We start from the raw sequence: 13,734 nt of genomic DNA on the forward strand, positions 1-13,734 counted from the left end.
GTGACAATGTGCCCGCACAGAACCATGCGCAGCCACTGCCCCTTGCCAAACACCAGCACCGCTGCCAGAGACCCCCCGCCACAACGACCTCACAGGTAATACCCAGTGAGTACCATACCGAGAAACCCTGGCCGTGACAGTACCCCCCCTTATGGGTGGTCTCAGGACACTCACCAGGCTTCTCCAGATGGGCAGCATGGAACCTCTTGATGAGTGCAGGAGCATGGACATCTCGGGCATCGGTCCAACAACGTTCTTCTAGGCCGTAGCCCCTCCAGTCCAGTAGGTACTGCAAATGTCCTCTGCGGAGAAGGGAATCTAAGACCTAGGAGACCTCAAACTCTACGCCCCTTTCAGTCTGGACATGGGGAGAAGCAGGCAGGACTCTGTGGAATTTGTTTAGCACCAGGGGTTTCAACAGGGAGACATGAAAGGAACTGGGAATTTTCAGATAAGGGGGTAGCTGAAGGTGATAAGCCACGGGGTTAATGACTTCTATGATGGAGAAGGGCCCGGTGAAGCGTGGAGCAAATTTCATGGATGGCACTCGAAGTCATAGGTTCCGGGTGGACAACCAGACCTGGTCTCCAACTTGCATACACGGTATTTTCCTATGCGTCTTATCAGCTTGGAATTTGTAACAGGAGGACGCCTTCTCCAGGTCAATACAAACTTGAGACCAGATTGAAGCAAATTTCCGTAAAGTGTCTTCTACAGCTGGGACATCAAAGACGGGCAGGCTTTAAAATTCAGGGACCCGAGGATGAAGGCCGTAGACCACTTGGAATGGTGTTTGGTTCATGGAAGAGTAGTAGGAGGCATTATGAGCAAATTCAGCCCATGGCAGCAGTGCAGACCAATTGTCCTGAGAATGATTTCATAAAACTCCTCAGGAAGGTCTCAAGGTCTTGATTAACCCTCTCAGTGGAACCGTTGCTTTGTGGTTGATAAGCAGTAGAAAAATGTAGCTTTACTTGCAATACAAAACATAAGGCTCTCCAAAATTTTGCTGTGAACTGAACACCAGGGTCAGAGACTATCTCAGCTGGAAGACCATGGAGACAGAAAATATGTTGAACGAACAAGTGAGCCAGGTCAGGGGCAGAAGGCAATTTCTTTAGTGGTATGTAATGGACCATTTTAAAGAATCTGTCTACTACGACCCAGATGGTAGTGAACCCTTGAGAATTCGTCAGATCTGTGACGAAGTCCATGGAGAGATGCGTCCATGGACGTAATGGAATAGATAGTGGCAATAGCTCACCAGCTGGTGCCTGATGTGAGGATTTATGCTGGGCACATGAAGAACATGAAGAAATAAATTCCGACACGTCTGCTTTCATGGATGGCCACCAATAGCCTCTCTTTAAAAATTCCAAGGTCTTCTGGGTACCTGAGTGACCTGCAAAGCAAGAGGAATGAGCCCAGGTGAGTAGCTGCTTCCTTAACTCCGGGGTCACAAAGGACTTCCCTGTAGGAGGCTGTAGCTGTAAGGTGGTGAAGACTCTTGACTCCAAAACAGGGGTATTTTGTTGATTCTCTGATTTGTCATCACAGCGGAAAGATCTGGACAGGGCATCTGCCTTTTGATTAAGGGCTCAAGACCGGAAGGTCAGGGTGAACTGGAACCGAGCAAAAAATATCACCCATTGGGGCAAACGAGGACTCACGCACTGAAGATTCTTGAGGAAGAGATTTCTATGGTCCGTGAAGACAGTGAAGGGAAACTTGGCATCTTCCAGCAGGTATCTCCATTCTTTTAATGCTAATTTTACTGCTAAAAGTTCATGCTCACCAATGGCATAATTTCTCTGGGCAGGAGAAAACTTCTTGGAGAAGAACCCACAGGGATGAACTCGATTATCGTCATAACACTGGGAAAGAACTGCACCCACGGCCTCTGAAGACGCATCCACTTCCACTAGAAATGGCCTATCCAAATCTGGTTGTCGTAAGATTGGAGCTGAAATAAATGCCTGTTTTAAAAGTTGGAAGGCAGTCTTTGCCTCAGGTGGCCATACGGCAGGGTTAGCGTCTTTTCGGGTCAACGTGGTAATGGGAGCCAATAATGATGAAAATCCTTTAATGAAACGTCTATAGTAGTTGGCGAACCCAAGCAATCTCTGGATGGCTTTCAAAGTCTGAGGACGGGACCAATCCAAAATCGCCTGCACCTTCTTGGGGTCCATTTCTAGACTGGAGCCAGAGATAACGTAACCAAGCAATGGCACACTGGGAACCCCGAAGACACATTTCTCTAGTTTGCAGTAAAGGTAGTTCTTTCTCAGACGGGACAAAACTTCCTTCACATGTTCATGATGTTTTGTTACAGAAGACAAAAAAATCAATATATCGTCCAAGTAAACTACAACCGAGACGTACAACAGGTCCCGGAAAATCTCATTAACAAAGCCCTGAAACACGGCAGGGGCATTGCACAGCATTACGTGCATGCGAAGGGCATTACAAGGTATTCAAAGTGTCCATCTCTAGTATTAAAGGCGGTCTTCCATTCATCGCCAGCACAAATGCGGATGAGATTATAAGCCCCTCTCAGATCCAGCTTTGAGAATATGATGGACCCTTTAACTCTGTCAAACAATTCTGTGATCAGGGGAAGAGGATACCAAATCTTAATTGTTATATCATTGAGGCCCCGATAATCTATACAAGGTCTTAGACCTCAGTCTTTCTTGCCAACGAAAAAGAAGCCGGTTCCAGAACCACGCGCAGCTAATGCCCCTCGCCAAACACCAGCACCGCTGCCAGAGACCCCACGCCACAACGACCTCACAGGTAACACCCGGTGAGTACCATGCCGAGAAACCCTGGCCGTGACAAAAACACTGTCAGCTGAAGCGGAACGTGACACGTCAACAGCTCCTTCATTTTCTCCCGCAACTGGGGCTGCCAGGAAACAACTTGGGTATCCTAAGCAACACGCTGGCGGTGATGCAGGGCAGGCAGGACCAAGTTTGGACATCTGGTCCGGACTGAAGGACCTGGCAACAATTTCTGACATGTCTACTGTCACTGCATATGATACTGTCACCATTGACAGAATGGTGGAGGATTACATCGGTGACAGCATCCAAGTAGGCATGTCAGACAGTCCATACCTGTACTGGCAGGAAAAAGGCAATTTGGAGGCCCCTGTACAAACTGGCTCTATTGTACCTGAGTTGCCCCCCCTCCAGTGTGTACTCCGAAAGAGTGTTTAGTGCAGCCGGGAACCTTGTCAGCGAAAGCCGTAGGAGGTTGCTTCCACAAAATGTGGAGATGATGTTCATAAAAATGAATTATCAACTCTTCCAGGGAGACCAGCCTCCAGAACGTACAAAGGGACCTGTGGTGGTGGATTCCAGCGGGGACGAATTAATACTCTGTGAGGATGAGGATGTACACAACACTGAAGAGGGTGAGGAATCGGTGGATGAGGATGACATCTTGCCTCTGTAGAGCCAGTTTGTGCAGGGACAGATTAATTGCCAGCTTGTTTTGAGGGGGCCCAAACGAACCAATCATTTCAGCTACAGTCGAGTGGCAGACCCTGCGCTGAAATAATTGGTTTGTTAAAGTGTGCATGTCCTGTTTATACAACATAAGGGTGGGTGGGAGGGCCCAAGGACAATTCCATCTTGCACCTCTTTTTTTTTTCTTTGCATTATGTACTGTTTGGGGTCTAGTTTTTCAAACTGCCATCCTGTCTGCTACTGCAGTGTCACTCCTAGATGGACCATGTGTTTGTGCCGCCCACTTGTGTCGCTTAGCATAGTCATCCAGCTACCTCGGTGCAACCTTTTGGACATAAAAACACTATTGTGAGGTGTTCAGAATAGACTGGAAATGAGTGGAAATTAAGGTTATTGAGGTTAATAATAGCATAAGAGCAGAAAAACCCACAAATTCTGTGATTTTAGCTGTTTTTAAAAAAAAAATACAGATCCAAAACACGGAAGGGTGGTTCTGGCAAAACCAATCCAGATCCAAAACACAAAACACGAAAAGTGGCCGGTGCACACCCCTAATATCTATGTATAATAAATATATATATACACACATACACACACACACATACACACACACACACACACATATATATTTTTCCCTTGTTTGCACATATATTTATCACATCAATATTATTGTCCCTAGGATAACATGAAATTCAAACAAGAAAAACACCAAAAAATATAAAGGACCAGCTTTATTGCACAACCTTTAAGCCATAGGCAGTACAATTGGCGTTAAAAGCTGACAGTAAAAAACGTGAACCCCGTTAGTACATATTTCCAAGCGGTAATGCCCTCAGTCGGCTATGGGAAGAACTATCGTCGCGGTAGTATCTCAGGATTTGGACGCTGCGGAAGTGAAGACTTTTTTTTCAAAGAAACTTTAATAGTACATTCCCGAAAACAACAGCTCTGCGGGACAACGGGCATTAGCTCTATGGTAAGTGTGAGTACAACCCGCCCAAGATGTAGTACAAGAAAAAAAACAAATTGTTTATAACATGTCACACAATATCATCACCAGCGTTCTGCCCCAGTATAAATAGGACAAAGTCTTTCATACATCGACCACTTCATCTTAGGCATTATTTGAATAGACCTTATAAAAACAGAATGACGTTGATTTTCACACATCTTGTATGCTATTGGTCAAGCTAGACCAGGAGCCTAGATAACTGAACTCTTCCAAAAGTAAAGCGAATCCTCTAACATATATATGATTATATAGTGATGTCTCCCATGCAATTTGAGTAGTTCTCCTGTTTGTGTGATTGTGGGACAAGCACACAGACTGTCCCTTATCCCTGTACTGTTATGTTCCCATCAGGAGACAGTGCAGCAGTAGAAGCAGCCGTTGTATCAGGAACACTCAAAGACGTGGTTTGATAGATGACCACATTCTGAAATAAAACACATGGTATATTGTTCAGACATCAGCTAAAACAATTAGCTATAAAATTGTGTAACTACACTATAATATATAATGAATCCATGCCATGAAAATAATACTCCAAGTAAATAAACTCACCTCTTCCAGATGATTCTCAAAAACTTAGATCAAATATGATTGTATGAACTTACTGCTGGTGGACACTGGTCCCTTCACCAACACTCCATTCCCTTGCTCACATCATGGCACTGCCCCTGTCACATATCATTAATCTCCTGATACACTCTGTCCTGCTGGGGAACCCTGCTCCTTTCACTATAGGGGTATATTTGTCAAAATTCATTTTTGCATTAGATTTCATTTGTTCGATTTAGCTCACCTGAAATCGTCAAAATACCACATTTATTAAAATTCAATTTTGGAAGCCTTTTCTAAATCGAATTCTATTTGGTTCGATTTTAAATAATGATTTCTTATTCAATTTTGCGTGCTCATGTCCAAATCAAACACAAAATCGAACTTCAAATCTCCAAAATAGTAGACCTGCTTCATGCTGGAATTTTTAGAATGAGCAGGAATTGTACAGGGATTGTAGGCGAGTATGTGTGAGTGTAATAAAGTTCTACTTCCATGGTGTGTTTGTCTTGGCTTGCTGGAACCTCTAGTTCTCCTGTAAAATACAATGTTATTTATAAACAATCAATCCAGCACCCACCGGCCAGGGGTCCGGGTATGGTCCCGGGCCCTTAATACCCCGCATGCTGGTACTTGTGGTTCTTCAAGTACCAACATGCGGGGGAGGCTTGCTGGAACCTCTAGCTCTCCTGTAAAAGTCAATGTTATTTAAACTATTTTTATACACAATAAACCCGGCACCCAGAGGTGTTGGGGATAGCCCAGGGATATCTGCACAGGTCTGGGGTACCCTGGAGAGGGGGAACCCCTTTATAGGGGGGATCTCCGCCTCCCCTGGGCTGACTAGTGGTCAGGTATAATGCTCTAGCTGGGGGACCTGGTAACAGGGTATCCCGGCTGTGACACCCACGCTAGAAAGAGTCTGGTGCTGGTTGTGCAAAATACAGGAGACCCCTACATCATTTGCCCCCTTTATTTCCACAAACAGGACCAGCTCACTGAGCCCAGTGCTGGTTGTGCAAAATACGGGGAACCCCTACGTCTTTTGTCCCCCATATTTTGACAAACAGGATAGGTTCAGAAAAGTCTGGTGCTGGTTGTGCTTTTAGCGGGGGACCCCACATCATTTTTTTTTATTACATTTTAATACTTAAAAAAACTTTTTACACACAGAATCATGCACGGATCTCACTGATCTATATGTGCATCTGTGTAATTCATACCTGCTCATGCTAAAATCGCCAGCATGAAGCAGGTCTATTATTTGGGAGATTTTCCTTTTCAAATTGAATATTGGTAAATCAGGGATTTGTTTGTTTGTGTATGTAAAAGTACCGATGTTTTGCCGATATTTGATTTTGAGTGGAATTTGACTGGGATTCGGTTTTAAGTTCGATTTGACATTTGATTTTGCCTTTAGTAAATCTACAAAGGCTAAATTGATTGCAAATCAAATGGCAAATCACACAAAAACAAAATTGAACTTTGATACATAATATACACCTTAGTATGTGACTTCCTGCTGCCTCCATTCCTCTCCTCACATCATCATGTCACTGCCCCTGTCACATGCAGCCCTGTCCTCACTAATACATCACTCCAGTGACATGCGGTTAGGTGAGGGAGCCTTTCCTGTCATACTTAGGTATACGCCACAGTTTTTGCTATAAAAATAAGAAAAATGTAAAGAAAATACTATAAATATCTTCTTTGTATTGTTCTAATGATTTTTATAGTCAAAGCTCTGGAGTAAAGAGTGTATGGCAGGTGAGGCACTGCCTCCCCTGACTACCTTTTCCGCACATCCCTGATCAAAACTCACCAACTTTCCAGCACTATATACTGCTGCACCTTTGTATAATGCCCACTTTTATAATGACCTGTATTTCACTTTTACTAGACCTAATGCCGTTCTCATTGAGTTTTAGGAATCTGCTGGTCAATACCGGGGTCTGCCTTCACATACACAGTGCATTAATATGATTGTCTGTATATATATATATGTGATAGGAACAGGAACACTGGTAAAGTGGTCAGTGGTAGATACATTTATCCTAGGTTTTTGACCTATGCGTTCTAAAAAACCCCAAGAGAAAAGTCTGCAGTGAAGCAGATTTGAGTTTCAGTTTTTCGAAAAGCTGGGTTGGGACCTGGGGGTGTGGATGTGAGGAGAGTGAGGGCTCCATCCACAGGCCACTCCCGATTTTGGCTTTTTTGGCCTGTTAGCAGGCTCATTAGGTTCTGCACCTGGAACTAGCTGATATAGGCTGTGTGTGATTGTAAGCTAGTGTCTCATACCTGGGAGAGCAAGCAGACTGGCTGGCTCAGAGACACTTGGTGAAAACTACCTGTAAGTCTTGTGCATATGTTTGTGTTGATGGTGGAGGCAGTAGGCCCCACTATTTCTTTAGAGAGGGAACCTCTTATGTATTTAGAGCCCAGACGGGCTAGCGTTCACTTTTATGTTTTGTTTTCCTTTTATGTTGCACATTAAAGACTGGTACCGACCAGCTAGTATGAGACCCCAGACTGGTGTACTATTTTTCCGGCTGCTGTGCGTGTGATGAGGGAGTCCATCTACCCCAGGAGAGAGACCCCTAATCCGGTCATGTTACATATATATATATATATATATATATATATACATACATACATACATACATACACATACACACAGTCAGGTGCATAAATTTGGGACATTGACAGAATTTTCATATTTTGGCCTCTATTCACCACCACAATGGATTTGAAATGAAACAAACAAGATGTGCTTTAACTGCAGACTTTCAGATTTAATTTGAGGGTAATTACATCCAAATCAGGTAACTGTGTAGGAATTACAACGGTTTCTATATGTGCCTCCCACTTTTTAAGGGGCCAAAAGAAAACGGGACTATGCACGCAAAAGCTATTTCATGGACAGGTGTGGGCTATTCCCTTGTTATTATTTCATTATCAATTAAGCAGGTAAATGGTCTGGAGTTGATTCTAGGTGTGGCATTTGGAATCAGTTCCTGTCGACTCTCAATATGAGATCCAAAGAGCTGTCAATATCAGTGAAGCAAGCCATCATTAGGCTGAAAAATCAAAACAAACCCATCAGAGAGATAGCAAAAACATTAGGTGTGGCCAAATCAACTGTTTGGAACATTCTTAAAAAGAAAGAATGCACCGGAGAGCTCAGCAACACCAAAAGACCCGGAAGACCATGGAAAACAACTGTGGTGGATGACAGAAGAATTATTTCCCCGGTGAAGAAAAACCCCTTCACAACAGTTGGCCAAATCAAGAACACTCTCCAGGAGGTAGGTGTATATGTGTCAAAGTCAACAATCAAGAGAAGACTTCACAAGAGTGAATATAGAGGGTTCACCACAAGATGTAAACCATTGGTGAGCCACAAAAACAGGAAGACCAGATTAGAGTTTGCCAAACAACATCTAAAAAAGCCATTACAGTTCTGGAACAACATCCTATGGACAGATGAGACAAAGATCAACTTGTACCAGAGTGATGGGAAGAGAAGAGTATGGAGAAGGAAAGGAACTTCTCATGATCCAAAACATACCACCTCATCAGTGAAGCATGGTGGTGGTAGTGTCATGGCATGTATGGCTGCCAATGGAACTGGTTCCCTTGTATTTATTGATGATGTGACTGCTGACAAAAGCAGCAGAATGAACTCTGAAGTGTTTTGGGCAATATTATATGCTTATATTCAGTCAAATGCTTCAGAACTCATTGGACGGCGCTTCACAGTGCAGATGGACAATGACCCAAAGCATACTGCAAAAGCAACCAAAGAGTTTTTAAGGGTAAAAAGTGGAATGTTATGCAATGGCCAAGTCAATCCCCTGACCTGAATCTGATTGACCATGCATTTCACTTGATGAAGACAAAACTGAAGGGAAAATGACCCAAGAACAAGCAGGAACTGAAGACATTTGCAGTAGAGGCCTGGCAGAGCATCACCAGGGATTAAACCCAGCGTCTGGTGATGTCTATGCATTCCAGACTTCAGGCTGTAATTGCCTGCAAAGGATTTGCAACAAAGTATTAAAAAGTGAAAGTTAGATTTAGGATTTAGTTTGTCCCATTACTTTTGGCTCCTTAAAAAGTCGGAGGCACATATAGAAACCATTGTAATTCCTACACCGTTCACCTGATTTGGATGTAATTACCCTCAAATTAAATCTGAAAGTCTGCAGTTAAAGCACATCTTGTTTGTTTCATTTCAAAGCCATTGTGGTGGTGAATAGAGGCCAAAATATGAATATTCTGTCAAATTACCAATATTTATGCACCTGACTGTGTGTGTGTGTATGTGTGTGTGTGTGTATATACACACACACACGATCACACTCATGTGATTCATTATTATACATTCTGTATGTTACATTATACTGCATTCCCACGGCTATGGTGTGTCCACTACAGGTACATTGTACAGTGTCAGTATTTACTCTATATAAATTTATAAAGGGGCCAAAGTCCATGCACTCTCTAAACCAAGCTCCTATAGTGGCTGGTCACAACCCTATGGTGGCTTACCACACCTCTTAAGCATGGTCCCCTATCACTGCATTCCCCAATTAGGCCCTTTATGCCGCAGTCTGACAGTGATATGGGCTGTTATGTAGCTATGGATACAGCCTTAGCTGCAGACAAAATTCTCCCAGCCTTCACAAGACCAATGTATTACACAAAGGGTAATGGAGTCCAGAGGCATTCAGAAACAAGTATCAGAGGACAGAGCTATTGGAGGACAGTAGTGTGTTGTGGGCTAGGCCAGAAAGCATGTGCCTCTTTGGCTGGACCTCTGTCAACCATTCTGCGCTGACATATGGACACCAATCAGGTCTCCATGTTCGCGTCATGATCAGTACCTGAGAGAGCATTGATTTTACAGAGCTCCCGTAAACTGCCCGCCCTCTGCGCCCACCAGCAGGGAAAAGGGAACCAAGTTCTACTACTAACGCCAGCAGGTGATGTGGACCACATTACACATATGCTATTATCCTCCTCCTGATGGTGGTCCCTAGCCCCAAACCAGCCACCAATAGATTGTACTGTGGTTATTGTGATACAGTTAAATAAAGGCCCTTTATCATTTTCAGCCCCAGGCCTATGTGGCCCTTAATATGGTCCTGTAATCAGCCCTTCAATGTGCTTAAATATTAGACCAAAATACAGTAATAATTATATTAGTGCTATATAGCAACAGCTCTTCCTGTGAGATCCCAACCAGCACCGGGTCTAGAAAGCATCCACAGATAAAAAAAAAAAAAACAGGAATACACTTATAGGGGGTCAATTCAATTAAATGCGAGTTTGCTAAAGCAGGAAACTCACATACACCACCAGAGAAATGCAAGGATTCGATTACAAAAGGCAATTTGTAGGACTTGCAGTGAGATAGCGTGATCTGGGAAATCATCCTGGTTACCAAAAAAGTGGCAACTTAGAAAGAAGGACCATATAGAAAGTTGAGTTTTGCATTCTTTATTAATGGTGGAAAAATTAAATTAGGGGCCTATTCATCATCCTTAATGGGTTATCTATATACAGTATGCATAATCTGTAGTTTCAGCATTTATTTTTTATTTTTTTTTATTTTAACATGCCCATTCATTAATAGGGGCCCAATGGGGCTGCTTAGTATTCAGCAATCCCCATCTTCAGATAGTGTTGATTCCTGGAGCCCCGCTCCCTCCTATGGGAAGGAGGTCCGGGGTTGTAAAGAGCGATCTGAGTGGATCCCTCTGCCACTTCCTCACCTGTGCCCTGTGGCCGTGTGCATGCATAAACTTATTTTGGCCAATTAATATAATAATGCAGCTCTACAGACCAGCAAATTGAAACTATTCTATGCGTTTCATTGAGAATCAACTTCATCAGGGTTAAGGTTCAATCAAAAATGGAAGGTGCTTATACACTGAAGGCCTGATTCAGAGCCGGACGCTCTGACCAGAGCGCTCGCTCTGAATCAGGGCCCTCCTACCTAAAAATGGAGCGGCCTCTTGGACGCTCGCATAGCTGTGGGTTACCACCCACAGCTTATGCGAGCGTCCATGATGATGGTCGCGATGGTCAAGACCATCGCGACCATCGGGCTTGCGACAAGACCCTGTGGTAGGGTCTCGCTGCCGCAAGCCCAGGAGTGCTTTTGGCTCTATCAGAGCCAAAATCACTCCCACTGACATCACTAGTGATGTCAGTGGGGCCGGACCCAGATGGTAGGCGTTCCCATGGGAACGCCTCCATCTGGCAGCCACGCCCCCGGCACGGCCACCAAAGGGGGCGTGCTGTCACTCACCATCGACAGCACGCCCCCTTTGGTGCGAGACCCCGAGCGACGGATTCCCCGTCGCTCGCCGGGTTTCGCGCATGAGCACGACGGAGCTCGCTCCGTCGTGCGCATGCGCACTTAGGCACCATCGACCCGCTTGCGAGCGTACAGCGCTCGCGAGCGGGTCAGAATCAGGCCCTGAGTGGCCAAATTATTATGACTACCAGGCAACTTTATGCAAAGTAGCTATTCACCTCCAGTTTGCTCAGGAACACAGGAATTATACAGTAAATGATAGGAAACTGATCATGTAGTCTGACGGATTTTTTCAATTACACCATGCAGATGGTCGGCTGAGGATATGGCGACAACAGCACATAAACATGGATCCTTCTGGATCCGCTACCATCAAACGTTCAGAAACTGGAAGATGTAGTTCATCGCATTCAACTGAAAGTTTGTAGAATCCATGCCTAGAAGAATTCAAGTCGTATTAAGTGCAAAACGTAGCCCAACAAAATACTAATTGGGTGGTCATGATTATTTGGCTACTCAGTATATAGGGCTTATGATAAATAGAGCCAATCAAATCACAGTACATCATAGTACATAAAATACATGTGCTATTAATAAGAATAGGCTATTCCAAAAATGGATACCAGTATACAACTATGTAACTGCATTATATGTGCTTCTTAAACATAACTGGAGTTCCAAACATATCCTAATGTCGAGTAGTGGAATAATATGTTGTGTGTGAGTGGTGTCAGGACCAGGGGCGCCGAGATAGGAGGGGGCAGCGCTGCAAATACTTTTTCTATTTTTATTATTCCCGCGATTAGGCCACACGCCCCCAAAAACACCAGGGCAAGTTGATGCATATTGATAGTTTATTATATAGCTTATTTGTTATATTACATATGTTTTGAAGACCAGTAACTTACCATATCATTAAATGATGATCGGCACACAGTTCTGCATGCAAATACAGATGTGGATATGCTGATGGTGAATACCAGCATGGTAAGTATTAAAAGAATTGACAGGATACCCCGTGTGACAATCTGAAATAGCAAAACACGTGCTGTTAGTAGACAATTCACAATTTTAAAAATGAAAGTAAAGCCCATATTATAAAAAGTTGTGTTTTATTAACCTTAATATTCCTGAAATAACTATAGGGTTTATACTTATATAACTATATCAACCTGTTCTCTTTCATTCCTCTGCAGTAGGCTGCCATGTTAGGATGACGGTACATCTCTAAAGCTGGGTAGACACTAGGCGATATATCGCTCATTCTATTGATGAGCGATATATTGCGAGTCCATCAGCGGATGTGTAAACCTGATGTGTCTGTGAACTACATCATTCACAGTCCTGTAGCACAGCCAATGCCGTCATATATCTGAAAGACATATCGGTGCATCTGGCCCAGTGGCGTAACTAGGGTATTTGGAGCCCAAGGCAAATTTGAAAATGGAGCCCCCCCAATGAATAAAAATGGGCGTGGTCACAAGGGGCATGGCCACTGAAAAATGGGGCGTGTCAGCATGACACACACCCCTTTCTTGTCACTGGGAACATTTTTCCATTTGCACCTTAATACAGTGCCCCTTATACAGTCCCCCCTATGCAATGCCCCTAGTAGTGGTCCCCCTTATATAGTACCCCCGGTGTACAATGCCCCCAATAGTAGTCCCTCTTATGCAGGCCCCCAGTAGTGCCCCTTATACAGTAACCCCAGGAGTGTTCCCCTTATGCAGCCCCCGATTAGTTCACCTTATACAGGCCCCCAGTAGTGATCCCCCATATGCAGTGCCCCTTACACAGTTCCCCCTGTAGTAGCCCCCCTTATGCAGCCCATTAGTTCCCCTTATACAGTGCCCCCAGGAGTGATCCTCCATATGCAGCCCCCCAGTAGTGCCCCTTATACGGTGCCCCCAGTAGTTGTCCCCCTTATGCAGGCCCCCAGTAGTTGTCCCCCCTATGCAGTGCCCCCTGTAGTGGTTCTCCCTTTTCAGTGCCCCCTGTAGTGGTCCCCCCTGTTCAGTGCCCCCAGTAGTAAGCCCCTTATATAGTGCCCCAGTAGGAGGAACCCTTGATGCAGTGCCCCCAATAGTAGTGGTCCCCCCCAGTAGTGGTCCCCCCAATGCAGTGCCCCCAGTAGTAGTCCCCCCTACACAGTGCCCTTTATAGTGGCCCCAGTAGGAGTCCCCCTTAATGCAGTGCCCCCTGTAGTAGACCCCAGTAGTGGTCCCCCCCCAATGCAGTGCCCCCAGTAGTAGCCCCCAGTAGTGGTTCCGTGCCCCCCCCCCGAAGCAGTGCCCCCAGTAGTAGTCCCCTCTTTAGCAATAGTCCCCCCCAGTAGTAGACCCCAGTAGTGCTCCCCCCTGAAGCAGTGCCCCCAG

The 13,734-nt window shown here is 44.7% G+C and overlaps 1 protein-coding gene across 3 annotated transcripts in view; it reads right to left on the bottom strand.

The window, feature by feature from the left end:
• Window positions 1–4,186: 4,186 nt before the first annotated feature.
• LOC148478216 (membrane-spanning 4-domains subfamily A member 4A-like) overlaps window positions 4,187–13,734 on the bottom strand; it is a 68,204-nt gene continuing 58,656 nt past the window's right edge. For all 3 annotated transcript variants that reach the window (XM_088455791.1, XM_088455789.1, XM_088455790.1), the window contains 2 exons: window positions 12,268–12,387; window positions 4,187–4,909 (listed from right to left, as the gene is read on the bottom strand). In XM_088455791.1, the coding sequence (XP_088311917.1) occupies window positions 4,808–4,909; window positions 12,268–12,387 (222 nt within the window). In that variant the 3' untranslated portion in view covers window positions 4,187–4,807. The remainder of the gene's footprint in view (window positions 4,910–12,267; window positions 12,388–13,734) is intronic.

The sequence above is a fragment of the Taudactylus pleione genome, unplaced genomic scaffold, assembly GCF_031769625.1.
Source record: "Taudactylus pleione unplaced genomic scaffold, aTauple2 ptg000671l, whole genome shotgun sequence".
NCBI lineage: Eukaryota > Metazoa > Chordata > Amphibia > Anura > Myobatrachidae > Taudactylus > Taudactylus pleione.